This window comes from Rissa tridactyla, chromosome 3, assembly GCF_028500815.1.
Source record: "Rissa tridactyla isolate bRisTri1 chromosome 3, bRisTri1.patW.cur.20221130, whole genome shotgun sequence".
NCBI classification, from domain to species: Eukaryota; Metazoa; Chordata; class Aves; order Charadriiformes; family Laridae; genus Rissa; species Rissa tridactyla.
The window spans coordinates 119294954-119316794 of record NC_071468.1 but is presented as its reverse complement, the minus strand read 5'-3'; the positions used below and the strand labels follow the sequence as shown (position 1 = coordinate 119316794).

The following is a 21841-nucleotide window of genomic DNA, read 5'->3' as shown; positions in this document are numbered from 1 at the left end:
CCAAGCAACATGATGACCAGTGACTACTTACCTAATAAAATAAATGCATACAAAAAAAAAACCCAAACCGTTTTTTCCACGTTCTAGTTGGATTCTGTCGTTATCTCAACCCTTCGAGCCCCACGTTGGGCGCCAAAAAGGACTGTCGTGGTTTAGCCTCAGACGGCAACAAAGAACCACGTGCCGCTCGCTCGTGCCTTCCAAACACAGGAAGAATCGTAAGAAAAGGCAAGACTCTTGGGTTGAGACAAAGGCAGTTTAATAGAACAGCAAAGGGAACAGGCAAACAACAACAACAACAACACGGATAGGGGAATATACAAACGCGATTACGGAACCGCCGCTCCCCCTGCCGCTCGCCGCTCGCCGGCCGGACCCGGGCCGCCCCAGCCCGCTTTTAAGCGGCAACTTCCTGCCCCCTCCCCCGGCAGCTCAGGGTGGGCGTGGCTCACATGGCATGGAATACCAGGAAAAGTTAACCCTATCCCCACCGGAACCAGGACAATCATGTTAAACACATCTATCAAGTTTACATCAAACAGGTTCCCCCTCCTCTTCTTGCTATTTTTAGGTTTTCCCAGTCTTGATAGCCTTATTCTGTATCCGATTCTGTACATAAATTCCCCACTTCATTTAACTCATTCCACTCAGGTGATTACAGCAAAGAAAGTATACAATTCCACAAAAATATTTAGTCCAATTTAGTTGCAATTCTTTAAACAAGCAGGTGAACAATGGTCTGTACAAAGCAAAGCATAGACAGGGAGAACTCAGGGCAAGTCCATAGCACATATTTATGTTTCAGCTGTATAAAGTTACTTGTCTAAACTTATCTGAACAGCTGCTTCCTGGTGCTCTGAGAGATGACAGGGGATGGCTTACCTTAGGATGCCTGACCCCAGCTGTCCTTCTCACACACCCTCTTGGAGGTTCCCACCTCCATCCCAGGACACTTCAGCTGCCCGTACAGCAGCTGAACTACTAAAGAAAAAGTCACGGCCTGGCACAGGATTAAAGAAAAAAAAATCAAGGCAGGTTCAAGTTTGCCTAAACAGTCTGCAGAGACTTTACTGCTGCTTTTGGAAATACTGAGCTATTTTTGCAGCTGGTGTAAGAACCACCAGAAGAGGGCTGGGATTGCCAGCTCCATCTGCCCTGGTTGAAGTTTTGCTTGCTTGGCAAACATTACATTGAACCAACGTTCCTGTCAAAAACTATTAGCACACATAAAGAGCTGCTGCTGTTTAAATGAATTCTAAATTATAGTCGACTAAACACTCTTGAAACGTCCAAATGCTCCCCTAACACAAAGCATTCCCAGGTAAAGTTAAAAATTTGTAGTACTCTACTGGACATCATAACAGGTGTATTAAACATGAAATAAAAAAAACCTCCAATACTCTGGAAAAAGAATAAGACTTCAAAGCTGTCATCTCTTATTGTGACAAAAGCTCAGACAACTCAAAAGTTAAGTTCAGAAAAGCAGGATTTACCTCTCAGACAGTCGCTTCTTCACAATTTCCAAGTTCACAGGTGGTAGAGAAACAGAGGGATCAAACTTTGGTTTAGCTGCTGGAGATTTACGCAGGGAAGCATCATCATAAGTTTCCTACAAAAATTTTAACTGTTAATTTTTAATACACCATTTACGTGACTTTTCCCCCCGCAGCTCTATAGACCAACAAGACCTATCATTTGAAAACACACGAGACATGATATAAAGATACACATTTCAATCATCAATTTTACTACAGAAAGGTTGTACAGAAAAGTACAACAAAAGCAAGGGAAACAAAGTGCGAAACACTGCATATATATGTTGTATAAAAACATATAGCGCATAAGCATACAAAGAGCAAGGTGATCCATAACTTAGGGTACGCTTAAGTCGCTGTCTTGGCCTGAAAACATTAAGTTTTCAATAATGCTTCTATACTGACAGCTGAGACTTCACTAGTATTAAGATTCTAAATATAAAACGTAGAAAGAAACCACAGCCAAGCAGTGGTGATAATATCCGATTTTACTCATATCTTGCTTTTTTAAAACTATTTTAATATATTTATGTTAAATTATTTGCCATCCATTGGTGATTTAATATTCTGTATTCTGATGGTAAACTTTCTGTTTTCCTCCCCCCAATAAATATGAGTGGTATCTTTTGACAAAGCCAGGGGCCAAAAGAAAGATTGTCGATTCTGACAACTCAGCTTAACTGTAATTATAACAAAAAAAGGATTCCATTGAATTTTAGCTTATAAATTAAAAGACACTTTACATTCTAAAACAGTAGTTTTTATATAAAAGTCTAGCCAAAACACAATCAGCTGAAGCAATCAAGTCCATGATTAACAGGGTCTGCTACTAAAAATTGCTGCAGTTTCCTGAACAGCAGAAATTAACATTTTTCCAGAAACAAACATGAGGACCAAAGAACACCAATCATACTGGATTTGAAATTCGGCAGCAGAAAAATGTAACTTTTTCCCAGTCCTGTAACTGCTCCCCTTTAACAGGCAGAAATTCCTACAATTGCCTATGCTGAAATAAATAACCGGTCATTCAGATTTTCCAAGTCTGATCCAGAGTAGGTGATTCAAGCCAGAAACAAGAACTTCCAGCTTATCAGAAGATACACAGTTTATTTTTGCCAATTTACTAGGAAAAAAAACAGACAGAATCCAGTTGAACTGTGAAAAGAGCTCTGATTGCCACCCAACAGAAATTTAGCATAATAAAATAGTTTTTGCTTTGCGACTCTGATATTTGTAGTATTTGCACACTCTTGCCTTCAAGATCCCTTGTACGGCAGCAAAAAAAAAAAAAAAACAGGGTTCAGAATTTTATTCTCTGCTTTTAACAGTCTTCCATCACACACAGGTAGACAATACCCTGCTTCTGAACAGCTAGACAGAGATTACAGATTTTCATTATCATCTTCCCCTATTTCTAATTGCCTTTTCTGTGGAGAATGAGGGCGTTACTTCCTAAAAGCCTCCCTAACACAAGGGCAGATAGGAGATACGACAGTACTCCAGAACAAGCTCTCTTGACAATGCACGAAAACAAATTTTCAGTGGTTAGGAAAGCATGTGTCACCTGAGAGAGTTTAATGGCTTTCTTTATTTGCTGTTCTTCCCACTTTATTTGTGCTTCATCTTCACTTGATTCACCGCTCACAGACACTAAGAGTGAAAACAATCATTATTAGATGTAATTACACCCTTTATCTATTTTTCCCCTCCTGTGTTCTCCTCCTTCTAAAGCAAAAGTGGTTCTCCCAACCATTACTGGTAAGTGATACACACAGAAAACAGCCAATTAAAAAACTGTAGATGGAGGACTCCCAAAAAGGCAAGGAAAGCTTGGAAATGGCTAGTGGGATTTGTAGAATTCACACTAATATTAATTTCCCCAACATACTGTTTCTCTGACACCCACTGCTGCAGTACAAGAAGCACAATCATCTCATTTTTATGTCTCAAAGCAAAGCTGTGTATAATGCACATAAATAAGAGTACAATTAGACTATAACACAGTGACATTATACACAGCAAATCCTTGAGCGCTCTAAAATGTATGCTCTACTATAGATACAAAAATACCTCTTTGGCATTAATTAGAATAGTAGAATCAGCTCATAGTTACACATTCCTTATAACTCTTATTCAAATAATCAAGAAATCCAGTCTACACCTTTGGTAGACCACAGCTTCATAAACACAACTGTAAGCAGCTATAAGAGGACAAAAAGCAATGGAAAAGCCACACATGCTTTGCATGCAATAGGTTTATTTATTTCTGAAAGGCTGGGTTGTTGGGTCTTCCCCACCCCTTTTCAAGAACAGCCATAACATCAATGCAGGGAGAGCACTGGGAACAACAGACCAAAAGCAGCAGACAGGATTTAGAAAACTTCAGTGAGACAGTTTGTCTTACACCACAGCAGCTTTATTCACATTAAATGCTGTGCCTCCTACTAGGCTTTTTTTTTTTTTTCAGACAACAAGGCCAAAAATCATTTTGTAAATGTTTCTCAAAGCATCCTGCACCACCACATTCGTGAGACCTAAACCAGATTAGTGTCCCACACAAACATCAAGCACCAGCTGTACAGCCTTTTGCCAAGACCCCTGAGGAGCAAAGTGTTGCACTGCACTTGCTCTTTACTGGGCAAGTCCCACATTCTTCCAGACATGAGTAAAACAAAGACACAACCACTGGCAGAAATGGCACAAACTCACCCATGTGTTCAGTCATCCTCTGCCTAAGAGTTCTCATTTTAGGAGCAAAATTGAGACTCCTCATATCAGACTCATCTTCACTCTCTAAATCACTGCTTTCTCTTCTCCGAGAGACCTGACGACTGTTCGAAACATCCAGTGGCAGATAATCTGCCTGTGTCCTGGCTACATGACGTTTCCTCCGAGCAGCATCAATACAAGCTGCACTGGGGATACCACCTGTATTGAAGAGAAAGAAAATCTAAGTAAAAGACATAAAAGCAACACTCTTTATTGCCCCTAACGCTAATAATCACCACCGTTCAGGATCACTGTAACACTGTGAATATAGGACACAAGCTGATTTTCTACTACACTTACCATGTTGAATATACGGAGATGGAAAAGCATCTTTAAAAAGTGGCTCTCAGTACAAAAATCAAAACTCTGACTTTTTTCTTTTAAATGAATCCCTGTTAGCCTGTCCTCCTTTTTTCCATCTCCTAAATAAATCAAGGTTACTAAATTTAGTGAGTTCACAAGGGAATCCAAAGTCTACAGATCAGCACAAGGGAGGTTATATTTTAATCTCATGAGGGGAATCGTGTACCATTAAACAGGAATTTTTTCCTGCCTTTCTTCTGAAACCAATGGTCATAATTTCTGATCCATTTCCAAAATCAACACCGAAACACAACAAACATCTGCAACCAAAAATATCTGGGAATCATCACTATTCTTTCAGAAGGAGGGTAGCCCTGACTCAACACAAACAAGATGCCTACACCTTACGTGATTTAAGTTGAGTGCGATTCATCTCACCTATCTTGTCACGTACTTCAAACAAAGAATGTTGTAAAATAACTTTGTTTAAAAAAAAAAATCCAGGAAACTAACCTGGTGATAAATCCTTCCTCCTCTGTGGAGAGCTGGATTCATTTTCAGAGTCTGAGCTGTTATAGTCCTCACTTAGTGAGGAATAACTTGCGTCCTCCTCCTCCTCTTCTTCCTCACAAGTGGCCTTGGTGTTGTCAGTTCTAGGCTCCAACTGACAGATTTCTGTATTAGGGAAAAAAAAGTAAGAATCATGACTTCAGTTTCACCTGCTGAAATCTGATGTGCCATAACTGGTTACCAGTAACTATTTACGCCTTGCTGCGGCAATCACTGGTCACTTACCTATCTGTACCTGTCCTCATCAAAACACATCAAGTTTTCTGACATTCGAAGATAACCATTTACAAGCTAGATCTGGTCTCAAATCAATGCATCTGTCATAACCCTAAACTAATAAGCCCTTCGGAGACACAGAGCACATTTCCATACAGAAAAGCAACGATATCAGCTCCCGGATAACAACTGATTAATATCCCGATGGCTCACAGCTTGTTTGGATTAATCTCCCTTGACTTTACAAACTGTATTTAGAAAGAGGTTATTTTTATTAGTATTAACAACGACGGAGTCCTTGTTGAAGCTATAAAGGTTTCTGTCTGTCTGTCTTGTCTCCAGTTACCTTTGAATTATTTAAAAACATTGATTTCTCTTCATCTGCCACTACATCTTTAGTAAGTTATCGGATTACTGAACAACAGAATGTGCCACCTGTTATAAGAGTATGAGGCACACTTTTATAAGAAGTTACTACGAAAATTTATACCATCTCATTTGAATTACAATCTCAAAGGAAATTATTTCTCAATCTAAATTATTTTTATTTAACAGTAGCAATTAGGGTATATCTATGAATTGACAGAGGTGTCAAAAAGAGAATAGTGGGGAAGCAAAACACACAAAACCCAAATATCCAAATAGGAAACTTACTACAGTTCAATGAGACCAGGAATAGTACCAGAACAATCAAGGCTATTGATTGCATTCAATTAAAATATTCAAATGCTGTAACAGCTAACTGTTTAATAACACAAAGTTTAAAGTTTACAAAAGACTATAAGTACACATTTTCTCTCAATGCAAATACTCAAACTGCAATTTGATAGCAATAAGGACTGGACAGTTGCCCCACACTTTGAAAAGTGTGATGCTGAGGTATAAATTTATCAGAAGTTTATTCGCTCTGATGTACTATTGGGGTTCTGCGTATGCAGGTCTTCTTAAGAAGAGCCTCCAAGTTCTGAAACTCTTTTACTAAGGTCATATAGAAAATAATTTCAGCACAAATAGACTGAAGTTATAAACCTGTAAAGTAACATTATAAGTATAATTGCGGGTTCAATTAACAAGTAAAAGACATCTAACAGGAGTATTTGTACGTCACTCTTCACAAACCAATTTTGTAATATATTTTCATATAAGTATTCCATAAAATATTTAACTGAAAAAAGTACTTACTTTTGCTTTCTTCAATTTCTGTCTGTGCAGGCAGTAAGCTTTCCTTCTTTTGAATTCTAAAGGTTACTTCATTGAAGGATGGCTTCTTAATTTTAAAAAATTCTTCACCTATCCAGATACAACAAAATGATTTTAAGTAACATAACAAAGAGAGCAGTATATAACAAAGACAGCAGTATATGTACACATGTTTTACATATAAAGTGCATGTAATCTCTACGTGCACACAGCATATTTCTTAAAGTTCAGGCTGCATTAAGTCTAACTACTTCTATGGCTTTATCACTCAAAATCCACCACCTCTTAATTTAAAATGGTGCAGCTCAGCCTCCTCAATACAGCAACACTGTACTGTTGAAATGTACTGTTTGTTTGCAGTCTGTCACATCACAGCAAGTCCTGTAAGCTGCCCTGACCTGCTCTGTGTCTTCACCCACAAAAGAAACAGAAGAGTCAATTAAACATTTAATTTTCGGTTATTTAAGCTAGTGCATCATTAACTATGCTGGTCTCGTTTTCCCTAGCTTTCCCCAGCTCTACGAAGCTTTTAAACACTTCCCACCCAAAAGCACATGGACACGTATCATCTTCAAAGTGCTTTTATATGCATTTCTCCTATAAACCCTCAGAGCAGCCCAATGCATAATTAGTCCTATTTTTGGACATAAAAAGGCATAAAGTTGACCTGCTGTGCCCCAGCACACCGGTCCGGGGCTCAGGCTGCAGGAACACAAAGCCCCCTGCCCTTTTGCAGGATGCAGAGGCGCAGAACCATAGAATGGTTAGAGTTGGAAGGGACCTTAAAGATCATCCAGTTCCAACCCCCTGCCGCGGCCAGGGACACCTCCCACTAGACCAGGCTGCTCAAGGCCTCATCCAACCTGATCTCGAACACTTCCAGGGATGGGGCAGCCACAACTTCTCTGGGCAACCTGTTCCAGTATCTCACCACCCTTACAGTAAAGGATTTCTTCCTAATATCTAATCTAAATCTACCCTCTTTCAGTTTAAAACTGTTACCCCTCGTCCTATCGCTCTGCTCCCGGATAAAGAGTCCCTCCCCATCTTTCCTGTAGGCCCCCTTTAGGTACTGGAAGGACGCTATAAGGTCTCCCTGGAGCTTATCCGGGGCTTAACAACCCCAACTCTTTCAGCCTGTCCTCATAGCAGAGGTGCTCCAGCCCTCTGATCATCTTTGCAGCCCTCTTCTGCACCCGCTCCAACAGGTCCATGTCCTTCCTGTGCTGAGGGCTCCAGAGCTGGACACAGGACTGCAGGTGGGGTCTCACCAGAGCGGAGCAGAGGGGCAGAATCCCCTTCCTCGCCCTGCTGGCCACGCCACTCTTGATGCAGCCCAGGATGTGGTTGGCTTTCTGGGCTGCGAGTGTACATTGCAGGCTCACGTTGAGCTTCTCATCAACTAACACTCCCCAGTCCCTCTCCTCACGGCTGCTCTCAGTCCGTTCTCTGCCCAGCCTGCGTTTGGGATTACCGAGACTCAGGTACAGGACCCTACACTTGGCCTTGTTGAAGTTTATGAGGGCCAACCTCTCAAGCCTGTCAAGAGACATCTGGACGGCATCTCTTCCCTCCTGCCTCTTCATCCATCTGGCCCGGATGCTCCCCCCCAGCCTCTCGAGCCGCTCTCCAGGCCGATAGGCTGTGAGGGCTCCGCCGGCCCTCACCAGGGGGTGCCGTCGCCGAACCCTTACCTTCCCGCTCCTCCTCACCGCCGAAGCTCAGCAGGGCCTTTCCTCCCGGCGCCAGCCCGGCTCCGGCTCGGCGCGGCCCTCGGCCCGCAGCCGCCCTTCCACTCTGCTCCCGGCCCCCGGGGCTACCCGCCGACTCCTCCGGGGACAACGGCCCCTCCGCCGCGGCCCTGTCCCTCTCGGGGGAGGCGGCGGCGGCGCTGCCGGGGTCCCCCTCACCATCCTCAGGCTCCGCTTCCCGCTCGGGGGCTGGCGACGGGGCGGCGGCGGCGACCGACTGCGGCTCCTCGTCGCTGCTGCCGCTGGAGGCCGCCCGCCGCCGGCTGCGGAAGTTACGCGGGGGCCGCCGGAACATGGCGGAACGGCCGCGGAGCCCCCCGCGCACGCCACGTCTCCGGCGCGCATGCGCGAGCGCACGGCACGCGCTGCCTCCACCCCGCGCAAACCCCACCCCGCGGCGCGCACACACCGCCCCCGGCCTCGTCCCGCCGGGAGGTGGGCGGGACATAGGGCCAGCTGTCCAATGAGGGTGAGGGGGCGTGCCCGTCAGTGACCGTTGCGGAGGCGGGTGCTGTGAGGGGCGGCGGCCTGTGGTGGGGCTGGGGGGAGCGGGGGCGGCGGCGGCCTGTGGTGGGGCTGGGGGGAGCGGGGGCGGTGGCGGCCTGTGGTGGGGCTGGGGGGAGCGGGGGCGGGGTCCGCTGGGGAGAGAGTGGGAGGTGTTTCGCTGCCAATTAATTGATCGTTGATGTGTAAAAATGAAATTTGTTTGAAGGGCCGCGTTCATGCCAGGGTGGGTGCTTCCCCCCGCTTGTTGCGAGGTCATCAAAAACGTACCCCGTTTTGTTATTATACCTGTAACTTATCAGGATTTATAAATAATTTAAATGCTAAATGATGTCAATTAATAATAACTGTATACTTAATAATTACTTCATAAATAATGTTTATAATTATGAATTATGTAAATTAATATAAGGACATAATTAATAATGCCTAATTATTCATGAATCATAGAATCACAGAATGGTTCGGGTTGGAAGGGACTTTAAAGATCATCTTGTTCCAACCCCCCCTGCCGTGGGCAGGGACACCTCCCACTAAACCATTATAGACCACTACACCATTATAAAATAGCTATTTCAGAAATATTAATCATATAAACTAATAATAAATAAATACATGTTATAATAATACCTTATTATAATACAAAGCTTGTTCCATAACTTGTCAAAAACTAGTGGCACATTTTTATTCCTTTCTCTAGGTTTAGCTCACCGAAGAAATCAGGCAGGTGCCACCACTGGCGCAAGGGGAGGGGAACATATGGCTGGGAACAGAAGGAAGGTGGGATTGTGGCAAGCGATGACTTAAATTGGTTTGCGGTGAAGCATGGTGCTATAGCTTGCATCAGTCTTTCAGTTCTGCCGTGCCGACTTGATCTATGTCTGATGGGCTATGTGGAAAGAAAGCACATCCAGCTTCAAATGAAACCATGAAGAGCAAGTCCTTGAAGTAAGGCCTTTGTGTCTCAAGACAAACATCCAAAAATAGCAGATGTTTGAAATGTTCATGCTTAAATTGCTCCACCTTTCTGTCCTTCATCTGTAAGATGAAGATACTAATATTAACTTGCCTCAGGAATTTTGTGAAGAAAAAGATGCATTTGTGAAGCACCCATTACAGTAAGAACAACATAAAAACCCAAGAGAAAAATAACTAAAATACATTTCTACTCAGTGCTGGTTCTTAATGGTATGTACTAAATAAAGCCCAAAGCTATACAATGAATAATGAGTATTATAAAAACTTTAACAATTCAATAAGCACCATTTGTCTTGCAAGCATCATTCATCTTCTGCACTGAAAAAGGTTAGGAGTCTTGTGAAAAAATAAAGTAGTTCCACAAGTGCTGGAACTAAACTCTTCCATGGATTTGTGCTTAAAGTTGACTTATTGTGAGCTCTGATTCAAAGCTGCATTATCGCTGTGGAATTGGTATGTGCTTTCGCTGTGTGCTTTCTATGACTGAAGGATGAAGTCAAGGATAGTCTGGGGATGCACGGGTATATTCAGTTTCTGCATTGTAACCTGGACAACGCAGAGTTTGCTGACGTAGATTGACCTGGAATAATGCCAATGAAGTTCCTTGGTTCTTATTTACCACTCCAGGACTGATGAAGACTTCATGATGCTAAACAGAGATCTTGGTTTTTTTTTTTCCCAGGGACCTGTTGTTATTCTGATGTCCTTATAACACTGACAAAGCTCCTTTCCTTTACTATGACTCTGTATTAAAGAGTTTCTTCTCTTTCATCTGATTTTAAATCCTCTCAATCTAGTGAGTGCGACTTAGACAGGACTGAGCTGCCTCCTTATAAGGCAAAATGGTCCAGGACTTCAGCGTGGCAGAAGGATGGGCCACAATTATTGTACTCTTGGTATTTCTAGCAGGTTGAAACTGCCATGTTTGCAGTTGTCACTCCAGTTAATATGCTCACTAAGTACCAAGATAGGAATCCAGGCAGTGGCATCCAAAGTAAGATGATCCCAGCACAGAAGAGGAAAAGCAAATTAAACTGCAGCAATGCAGTATATTATCTCTTTGGAAGGACTGCCAGTTCAAGTGCCAATGAATTTATTTTATTAGGCAGTAAAAGCCCTTTTCCTGACACTGCTGACATAGGACAAAAAGATAATTTTGCCTTAAACTACTTAGAGTTGAAGGTTAAAGGTAACGGACAGGTGAGAATTATTGGGTAGAAATATTAGAATCATTACTCATTATACAACTGATGCTGTTTCAGTGACTGCAGTCTAACCATTATAACATTCTTCAGGCAAATGAATTTTAAGAAAGGCTTTGAGGAGAGCAGTGAAGTAGATCAGCAAATTGTTATAGATTTCCCTTACCAAAGCAAGAAGTGGCATGAAAGCAAGACAAACCTTGCACGAAAATCCAAGGGAAGCATTAGTGGCTGATAGTATGGCCTCTTTTCACACTCCATTGACTTCAGCTCTGGCTTAAACTCTGTTAAACTTTAAGGTCAATGTAAGTTACAAAGTGACTTGCTCTGAAAGACTTATCACTCTTCAAAAAACAACTTTCAAGTGCAGAAAAACCCTAAATCTAAAAAGTCAGCTCAGTTTTGGCACAAGACAGCAAAACTAGATCCAATCTTCTGAATGCAACAACTTTAAGCCATTGATTGGAAGTACAGCACAATGTTATTTGCAGCAGCTGGGGAAAGAGTTTGTCTTTGCTTCTGTTGTTTTTCTGTCATGGAAAAGTCCAGCAGAATGTCAGGCAGAGGGGGGCAGTAGCGCCTCAAACTGTCAGCGTTACAGCTGGCAAGCGAGAGTCACGGTCAGGGGAAACTTCTGTGTTTCATCAACACAGAGCTTTTGTGTAGCCTTCCATAAACCGGCTTAAAACCAGAGTCATCTGTTTGCCCTGTCAATGAATCCCTGATTCTATTAATCATGTTGTTAATCATAGATTTACTTTACTCTCTTACACTGTTCTGCCTGTCTTTATCATAGTCCTTATTTCCTCTACAGAATGCCTGCATCTTTCCAGAAATCTCTGAATCTGGAAAAATTTCCTTTTCATAGCAAACGTTCTGAAAGAAAGATCTGAAAAGATTTATTTCAAAGTTTATTCTTATATCATACAACCTTTAAAAGCAACATATAATTCCAGAGAACCGCAGAAAATTTGCGTAAGAGGTACACCACGAGGTACACACGCTACTTAAGAGTAGTACTGGTCCCTGGATTCTAGTCTCCCCAGTTGCTGGCACATGAGTATACAATCCCCCAAGGCGTCTCTATTTCCCACACTTGCTCCTCCCCAAATCATCCAAATCCCTCCCTTTCCCCACCTTTGGTTCCTCCCCTAGGTGTGCCATAGTAAATCCTGTGCAATCCTAAAATGCTCTTCCCCTGCATCCCACAGTGTGCAGCACACTCCCGAGGCAGTAACCCCTGGAGAGCTGCTCCCAGGACTCATCAAGGTGATGAGTTTCACGCCTGGACCCTGGGGCTGATGATTCTGCTGGGACAGCCCTGGGAAAGGCCTGGACAAGGACTCTTCGGGAGTCTGTAACTTGGGTTGTCACCTGCCATCGTGCCCCTGCACTCCTCTGGGCTTGTGGGCTTGAGATGGGTCTTTGATGGGCTGATGGCCCCTGTGATGAGTAGCTGGGCTGGCTATTATTTGGTCTTCCCCACCATTGTCACCCCATGGGCATGCACACAAGCCTTTATCACATAATCCAACAATATGTACCCAATGACAGGTTTCTAGCTCCTAAAACTGAAAACTTTGGGAAAAATGCATTAATAGCAAATGCAGCAGGGATACCAGCCTATTGGGATTAGACTGGCTTCTTGTCTGGTAGTAAAACATGAGTGTGGAGAAATAAATGCATCCGAAATGAACTTGCAGCCCTGGCTTACCAAGGTATTATTTACTAATTACAGCATAAGGATTGCAAATTGCAACAAATAACCTTGCTTAACGCCCGCCCTTGAAACTTGTGAAATTCACGTGTACTTGAGTGTTTCTGAATACCTGCGCTGCAGCTAGGTTTTGCAATTAAAACTCTGTGTCTGCTCAGCAGTTGGCAAAACTTTTATTTGCCATAACTCAGTCTGCGTGAGTCAGCACTGCCTTCCTTCACAACACATTCTGCCCTGTCTGGAAATCTACTTTCTCTATGGTTACATAGATGTTCTATAAATCTCAGAATAATTTCAGTGTGGTTGGCCAAAGGAGCCTTTGTCACTCTGAACAAATACAGTCCAGCTCTCTATCCTCTACAAAATAATACCCGTGCTTGGCAGGGAACGAAGTTGGGACATGAATATTTTATTTTATAGAGCTATTAAGTAGCCAAAAATCCTGCAAATTAATACAGTAGCATGTACCCTTTGTTGTTTTAAAAACTGTGTGGGTTTCTGGTTCAGAATCCAAACCAGCATCTCTAGAAGTACTATTTTTGACGCAGTGTATGCTTTGTGCCTTCTATACCTTTTTTGACAAATTATCACTCAGAATCAACATCAGAAATGCACCACTCCTGTTGTGTTAGGTATGGAAAGTAAGTATTAACTTGTCCTTTTGTTTATCCCATTGTGTTTTGTGCCTCTAAGTTTATTAAATAAAGACCTAGGCTAAAGAGAGTATCTAGGATTTCCTCAAATGGAAGAAAACACTTGAATACTGATGTAAAAATGAAACCTGTCAGCAGCATTAAGTGAGGGTTTATTGCTTCTTTATTAGCTGAGGTGGAAAAGAGGAGGAGCAAAAGGAAATTCAATATGAATAATAGAGTTGAAACTAATAAAGGGGTCAGAGCTGCCACTCATCGAGTAGGTGTGGCTGTTTCTAAGTAGTTTTTTATAGCTGGGACAACAAGCTGGACTCTCCAGATGAGGAAATGCCTCTCATTAGCAAGCAGAATTAAACCGAACACCACACGAGGAACCCATACAGATCACTACGCTGCAATTACTGCTTTTTGACCATTCAGAAATAGTTGTTGCTTTATCTTACATTCCTTGATCCCTGATCCGTAACTGTTCACAAAACGTGGCTTATTCTTGCAGTAACTGATTTCTGGTGTTCATTTGTGTTCTGGCTTAACTTTATATGTTTTAAACATACACTTGCAGAAACATGTCCGCCAACAAGCTTAGACACTGCCTGGTCAAAGGGCTTGGATGGGGAGAATAAATAAAGCATTCACTTCTGGTGTGTTTTCCTGCAGCAGAGCACAGAAAATAAGCAATATTACGGAGTAAACTGAGAGCAGGGAAGAAGTCATTTTACCTACTGCCGCTCAGTTCAGGCTAAGAAACTTTATTCATGACCTCTTTTGCTATCAGCAGAGATCTTCCCTTATTACTCTAAAGATAGCAAAATTGCCTGTAACAGGAAATTGAGGACAGAGTACAGATAACGATTAAAAAGCAAAGCCTTAATGTGAAATTGAGTTGCTTTTAATATTTCTAGTTTCTCCATCTTTGTTATATCTTGTTAGCTTCTGCCGTGTATGTTGGTTTTGGCTCACATATGACAAGGACATGCAGGATAGTAAATGATAATGTAGTAATACTAGAGGATGAGACATTGCTTATAGTAAATCCTACTTCTCCCACACATTTAATCTTAATTGGTATCTCCTGGGTAGCTGCTCTGCTGCAACCCTGCCCCTACGTCTGGAGCAAGTCTCTATGCTATCATACCACCAGTTTCTTTTCCTTTCAGCTGTCTTTTCTATTACTCATCCATTATTATTAAGTAATTTCCCTCACCTTAATGGCGTTCTGAGACAAACAAATTCATTCCTGCAGTTTTAAGTTGCTTTGCCACTGTCTACTCCTTGCTAGAAGGGTACTAACTACTACCAGAAGGGACTTTTATTTCACCTAGTACTTGACATCAGCCCCCAAAACTGCACGTTGAAGCTTGCAAAAAGTATTCTCCCCTAACCCTGAGATGCCCAAAGGCAGCATCTGTAACAGTTCCATTAGAAATTTCACCTTCATAAAAGCAGAGTGTTTTTCCTTTGAACATACTTTAAGCAGTAGTCAAACTCTGAATGGAAACAAATTTCATTCTAGTAAGCCAGAGGTCAAAATTCTTCATTTTAAAGACATGGTAATGCAGTTACTAATTAAAACAAAACAAAAAATTCAGACAAAGTAGATGTAATACTATTTTGTGCCTTAGACATCACTAAAAAAACATTTCTGTAAGGGTCTTCTCAGGTTGAGTAAGAGTTAGTTCAACTTCACTTGAAGAATGCACTTTTTATAGCTTACACTAAATTTTGGGTGTCTGCATCCTCCAGTTCCAAGGAAGAGTGACTGTGGAGCTGCTTCATTCAAATGTGTCTTCACAGCGGCATGTGAGTCCTGCTCCTCTTCCTGCTAATTAATTAAGCTTACAGATATTTGTTGTTCTAATACCTCTGATTAGCCCTGGTTGCTTGTGGTAATGCAGATGAAACAGTATTCAGCTCCTCTAGAATAAGAATGCATAAAGCTTCGATATGCTGATTTTTCATACAAGGTTTTCTCTCTAGGGAGTCAGCTGAATTTTGCATTCTCTCTGACTTCTCCCTTCCCAGGCAACAAAGCTCACAGTCTTGCAGGTTTTCCTGGCTTCAGTTCTGTATCAGAGGAGGTATTAGGCAACATCTGTAGTTATCTCAAAATGCTGCTTTTCTTCAAGGATCTCACATAATATTAATAACACAGATGGGTCCTTCTCCATCTGTCATATTTATAGAATCGAGCATCCCGATGTCCTTTATACACTTCCTGCTTTGTGCACTTTGTCACCTCAAAGGCAATGGTTGAACACTGTGTTTGGTTGTCATTTTTCTAAACTAAGTTTAATAACTTATCTTCAGATGGTAGTATGCTTTCAGACAGGCGTAGAGAAGCAATTTGGGATTTTTTTCAGTATCATATAAGGAGTCTCATCCCCAGTAGTGAAGTAGGCACATATATATCTTTGTTCATATGCCCAGATTAGCAAATCTGCATATTTAAAAAAAAGCCAAACATACTATTGCCTTTGTTTAGCATATGAATTATCTAGTGTGGTGAGAGAGGAATGTTCAACAGCAAGAATGCAAAATATCAAAATATGTAATTAATAGTTGTAACTAGTTGTAAACATTGTTAGGGCACAAAATTGCACATAGTGTTCTAAGGTGTATTCAAAGCTAAGCTGTTCTCCCTTGTTTGTGCTGGAGTTTGCAGCAGAGGCAATGGAGGCAGCAAAGCAGGTAATGAGAGTCACTAAAGGTCATGTTCTAGCTTAGCCATAGGCTTAAGTAGTTGCAGAACTGCAAATAAAATAAAATGAACTAAATATACATTAAAACTCACCCCCTGTATGATTCATCTTCCCTTTGATCATGTGCACAGAACGCATGCCCTACCACACACCCAGCCCCCGGCGCAGCTTCCCAACTCTCCCCCACAGTTATTTTGCATGGCCTTTTGTCCGGGGGGACAAATATCACGCGGTACGTGGCCCAAGTCCATTCGCTTGACGGGACCTGGTGGTAACATTAATTATAGAAGAAAAGAGCTGTGGGGTTCCTTGAGAAGACACCTAGTTCAATGTTCAAGGCAGGATCAGCTGCATTTACCTAACTCCTCAGATATCTGTCTAACCTGTTCTTAAGAGACTTTCTTCCGCTGCCCATCCCAATACTGAACTACTGTAATCAGTAACCTGATCTTTGTCTCCTATGAGAAGAAACATGTTTATCTGGTTTATTGTTATCTTAATCCTCTCTACAATAGCCTTTATGAACCTGTAAACAGTTATGTCCCATGCTAGCACTTACCTTCAATCCAAAGCAGCATGTAGGTGTTGCCTGCACAACAAAGTCACGTTTAGAACTATGCTATGTCACTATAATGTGTACTAAACGAATTAAAGGCTGCGTTTTAAGAGACATTATGAAGTAATTCAATTGAGAAATGCCAGATGAGAGACTTTTTAACTGGGCTTCAGAGGATCCTGTTCTTGACCTAGGGCTGCTCTATTAGCTCAATTATTTGGAATGAAATGAAGCACTGCTCATGCAGGTCACTTCAAAACAGTCAAAGACTGAAGGCCATCTGGTCCAGTGGCCACTGAGTCATTTAAATCACAAAGTCAGCAAGTGCACAGTGAACAACATGTGTTTTAATCCACCTACATGGCAAATATCTATGCATCAAAGACGAGGTTGCTGGCTGTGCATGGGAACAAAAATACAAAGCCTGCTTTGGGGCTGGGAGTGAGGAAGGAGAACACTGTATCTTCAAAAGCAGTAAATCAGATGAGGGCTGAGGAGATCATGAAGGATAAATACATGAATGCAAACTGCCAAAGCAATGTGGCAGCTGTGACAGCAAATGCAAACCTTAGCTGTTTAAGCAAAAATACTGCAGAGTTGTATGTGCTAGTATGTGGCTATGACCATTACATGACACAATAACATGACTGTTCTGGAATCACGATGAATGATAAAAGGTGTAACAAACTGGAAAGGCTCATTAAGAACCCAGAAGAATGAGTCACTGGAAGAATCTGCTCTGTACAAAGGTGATATGTAATTATCTACACAGCAAAAACATAGCAGAAAGGCGCTGTAATCTTCCATATGTAGCAAGATCTATTTGCTGAAGAAGGAAGAGATGTAATGTTTAAAACTGATGGCATTTTTCATGTGTTTCCTTTCTACAGGATTCTTTAATTTTTTAAAACATAAATCCCTGAAACCCTACATATTTCAGTATGCTGAGCAGTGCCTGGCACCAGCTGAATTTAGTTCCTCGTACCCAGCAGGACACACTTCCCATGGAGGAGCACCACCAGCACTCCCAAGGGCCCTGTCATCACTCTCCCAGGAGGGAGATGGCCTCACAGTCTGGAAAAATTAGCTTAATCTGCCAGTCTTTCTCAGGCAGACCAACCAAACCAGAGGAAGCTTTTCAGCTTCCACAAGAAACTAACAGTTGAGGCAGGACTGAAATTATTTTAGAGTTTATTACCCTTTTTTGCTAAATCAGAGAATCATAGAATGGTTTGGGTTGGAAGGGACCTTTAAAGGTCATCTAGTCCAATCCCCCTGCAATGAGCAGGGACACCTTCAACTAGATCAGGTCGCTCACAGCCCCGTCCGACCTGACCTTGAATGTTTCCAGGGACGGGGCATCTACCACCTCTCTGGGCAACCTGGGCCAGGGTCTCACCACCATCAATATAAAAAATTTCTTCCTTCTAGCTACTCTAAATCTTCCCTCTTTTAGTTTAAAGCCATTACCCCTTGTCATATTGAGACAAGCCCTGGTAAAATCATAGAATCACAGAATGGTTCAGGTTAGAAGGGACCTTAAAGACCATCTAGTTCCAACCCCCTGTCATGGGCAGGGACACCTCCCACTAGACCAGGCTGCTCAAAGCCTCATCCAACCTGTCCTTTAACGCCTCCAGGGATGGGGCATCCACAGCTTCTTTGGGCAACCTGTTCCAGCCCCTCACCACCCTCACAGTAAAGAATTTCTTCCTAATATCTAATCTAAATCTCCCCCCTTTCAGTTTAAAACTGTTACCTCTCATCCTATCGCTAGACCTCCTGATAAAGAGTCCCTCCCCATCCTTCAGGTAGGCCCCCTTTAGGTACTGGAAGGCTGCTATAAGGTCTCCCCAGAGTCTTCTCCAGGCTGAACAACCCCAGCTCTCTGAGCCTGTCCTCACAGCAGAGGTGCTCCAGCCCTCTGATCATCTTCATGGCCCTCTTCTGGACCCACTCCAACAGGTCCATTTCCTTCTTATCTTGGGGGTCCCAGAGCTGGACACAGGACACCAGGTGGGGTCTCACCAGAGCAGAGCAGAGGGACAGAATCCCCTCCCTTGCCCTGCTGGCCACGCTGCTTTTGATGCAGCCCAGGACGCCGTTGGCTTTCTGGGCTGCGAGTGCATCCAAGTCCTTCTCAGCAGGGCTGCTCTCAATCCCTTCATCCCCCCAAAATATAATAAATACATACAGCTAGAACACTAAAAAAAAAATAATAATTTATGGGGCAGATGGGGAAGGCAATGGTCGGAATCAACAGTGAGAAAAATTTCGGTAAGGATGTGGGAGATTTTCTGTCAGTTAAGGTCTTTAACTAGTAGCTCATCATTTCGCATCGGCCACCCCGCAGCGCGGAGGCCGCCGGCCGCGCTGGCAGCAGGGCTCGCCGCCTGGGGTCCCCGCGTCCCCGCCGCCAAGGCCAGCCCGGCCGATGGCCACGGGGCTGCCCTTCCCTCCCGCGGACCCCGCAGCGCTACCGGGGCCGTTTGGGCCAGATCCGAAACCCGGCAACCCGGGGCGAGGCCACCCTCCATGTCGGCTCCCCAGTACCGATGCCCCCCTCGCCCGGGGCTGCCCGCCCGCCTCTCGGGATGCGGCCGAGGGAACGCCGCCAACCCACCACCGCCGCCCTCCCGTGCCCGCCGGCTCCCTCCCCCTCTTCCTTCCCGGGCGGCCCCCGCCTCCGCCGCCATGTTGTGGGGCTGACGCCGCCGCGGGAGGCGGAGGAGGAGGCGGCAGCCCCTGCGGAGCAGGCGCTCACGGGAGGCGCAACAGGTACCGGCGGTGGGGCGGCCTGCGGCTCCCTTGCGCCCCGACCGGCCTCGTCCCCGGGGGAAGGGAGGCGGGGGGCAAGCTCCGGCGGCGCCGAGCTGTCAGCCCGGCCGCCCCGCGGGCCCTCGCCGCGGGCCCGTGGCGGCGGGTTACGGCTGGCGTCGGCGCTGCCGTGCCGGGGAGCGCCCGTCCCTGCCGTCCTGTGAGGCGAAGGGGCGGGCGTGGGGAGGAACAGTCGGAGTTTCTATTACGCCAAGCGGTTTTATTTATATTTTCCCCCCTATTTGAGGGTGGTGGGGGTTTGTTTGGTTGTTTGGGTTTTTTTTCTCTTAAAAATAGCGTTTTGCGTACGTGTCGCCCTGCCGGAGAGGCCGAGAGTCCTCCGGGGGTGGCGGGGCCGGGCGCTGTCAGGGAGCCGGGCTGGGCAGCGGTTCCCCCGCCGCCGTCCCGTCCCTCTCGGGAGCCGCTCCGGCGTTCCTGTGGCAGCTGCTCTTCCCCGCAGCCGGTTCCGTCGCCGGGCCCCGAAGTTTGGCCGCTGAGCTCCGCTGCGGGGCGGGGGAGGGCGGCGATCCGGGCAGGGCTGCCGGTAGCCACGGTAGCTCCTGCCGCTAGCGCTGCTGCTCGCCTTTGCTTTATTACCGCTCTGCGAGGGGAAGGAATACCGGTGTCGGTGCCCAGACAGGCCACTGTCTGCCCAGGCAGCGTCCAGGCGAGGTGAGATGACTCGGAGGTGTTCAGAGACCCCGGGTTACTATCATGATAGCGATTTTTTTAAATTTTCTTTTAGTTACTGTGAAAGCCTGGAGTTTGGAGTTGAACTGGTTTCTGCAGTTAAAGTTTGTAAGCTGTTTTGGCTGTAAATAGGCTGCCTTTCCTTGGTCCCGACTTCGCGCCGCAGCGTGAAGTCATTCAGAAAATAAAATGAGGCTGAGATACCTTGGTTCGGTTCCGTAAACATTCAGATACTATTCTGAATATGCTAAAGTGATTTTCATAGCAGTTGACACTGACATCTGTCACATAGCAGAACTTGAAAGTAGGCTGTGCTTTAGATAGTACCTGTGATCTTTAACTTAGGCTCATAGCAGTTCTCTTAAAACATCACTTGGAAATTCCCCGTCTAAAACGCTGGAATGAGAAGTTACGAGCTGCTTGCCCTTGCGTTCAGGCTGCCCTATTGTATGCATCTCTCCGTTGGGAACGTGATGTTTTTTAAACTTGTTTTTGTTCATGCTTGCCTGTGGTGGCAGCAGCTCCCACGCTTGTGTGTACACAGGAAAACGTACAAAGCAAGTGAAGCAGTACGGCTGTGCCACGGGGTGGGTAACAAACATCACGGGTACATGAAACACAGCTTGCTTTCAACAATTTTAAATTGTTCACCTGAAATTTTGTTGAAATTAGAAGGCTGTAGCTGTAACAAACATCTGTATCCACTGACGCGACAGTGATGTTTTGAATCATGCATGCTCTAGTGACAGAGATTGTCGGGGTTTTTTTGTGTGTGTATGGTTGGACTCCATGATCTCAAAGGTCCTTTCCAACCATAAAGATTCTATGATTCTATGAAGTAATGAGCATTAGGAACTAATTGGATAAATAGCTTCATTCTTCTACTAAACTTTGCTGTTTCCTTGTTTTCACTCTACCTGCCCTGTTTGGTTTGTCTGTATTTTTTTTAATTCTGACTAAGATAGGAGGGCCATTCACACCACCCTGCGTCTGGATATTTAGAGATACCTTAGTTCAGACTCTGGGCTCTGTATGATGTTAAGAGAATCGCAAGCATCCCTGCAAACATGGATTTAAGCTGCTCCACACTCTCTGTTACACAGAAATTTTGGTCAGATTGGCCTCCTAACTCAGATGCCTAAATTAGATCAAGTGAATATGCTTCTCCTTTTAATTACTATCCTGATGGAATTGCATTTATTTTTTTTTCTCCTCCATCTGTACAGGATCTAGGGTATGGGATGTGTCCCTGACTGAGTTGTTAGCTGCCACTGTAATATAAACAAAAGTATGTCCCTGTGGCACTAACAATAACAAGAATGCGGTACCTATGGCTTGTTTGTGTTAATCACCATATGGGGTTATATACCACAGGTGATGTTCTGCTATCAGAGCTTTATGCCTGCTTATTTTTTTTCACCATTCTTCTTTTGGACAGAGTGAGATAGGTCAAGGCAGAAGTGATCTGTGGATGATTTTGAACTGTGTTGTTGAGGAGGCTTTATTTATTGAGATTCAGGTATTACAGTGATTGGGACCATGGCGGTTCTTACAGTTGTTTGTTTTTTTTTTTTTACAAATATTTCTGTGGTAGTCTTTAATATTGAGAAGTGAATTAATTTCATGCCACAGCAAAGTGGCCGCTATGAAAAATGAAACTAAGTTCTGTAGGTGATAGTAA

At 44.0% G+C, this 21841-nt stretch overlaps 2 protein-coding genes across 6 annotated transcripts in view; one reads left to right on the top strand and one right to left on the bottom strand.

The window, feature by feature from the left end:
- GCFC2 (GC-rich sequence DNA-binding factor 2) overlaps nt 1–8692 on the bottom strand; it is a 29947-nt gene extending 21255 nt beyond the window's left edge. For both annotated transcript variants that reach the window (XM_054195369.1, XM_054195370.1), the window contains exons 1-6: nt 8288–8692; nt 6576–6683; nt 5121–5282; nt 4245–4463; nt 3100–3185; nt 1494–1609 (exon numbers count right to left, since the gene is read on the bottom strand). In XM_054195369.1, coding sequence (XP_054051344.1) covers nt 1494–1609; nt 3100–3185; nt 4245–4463; nt 5121–5282; nt 6576–6683; nt 8288–8639 — 1043 coding nt within the window. In that variant the 5' untranslated portion in view covers nt 8640–8692. The remainder of the gene's footprint in view (nt 1–1493; nt 1610–3099; nt 3186–4244; nt 4464–5120; nt 5283–6575; nt 6684–8287) is intronic.
- A 10641-nt stretch (nt 8693–19333) lies between these two features.
- The window catches only part of ITSN2 (intersectin 2), an 88863-nt gene continuing 86355 nt past the window's right edge, over nt 19334–21841 (top strand). For 3 of the 4 annotated variants that reach the window (XM_054197274.1, XM_054197272.1, XM_054197277.1), the window contains exon 1: nt 19334–19431. The gene's annotated coding sequence lies outside the window, so the exon portion shown is untranslated. Of the gene's footprint in view, nt 19432–19513; nt 20143–21841 lie in introns of those variants that run through there. The other variant, XM_054197273.1, reaches the window with a different exon arrangement.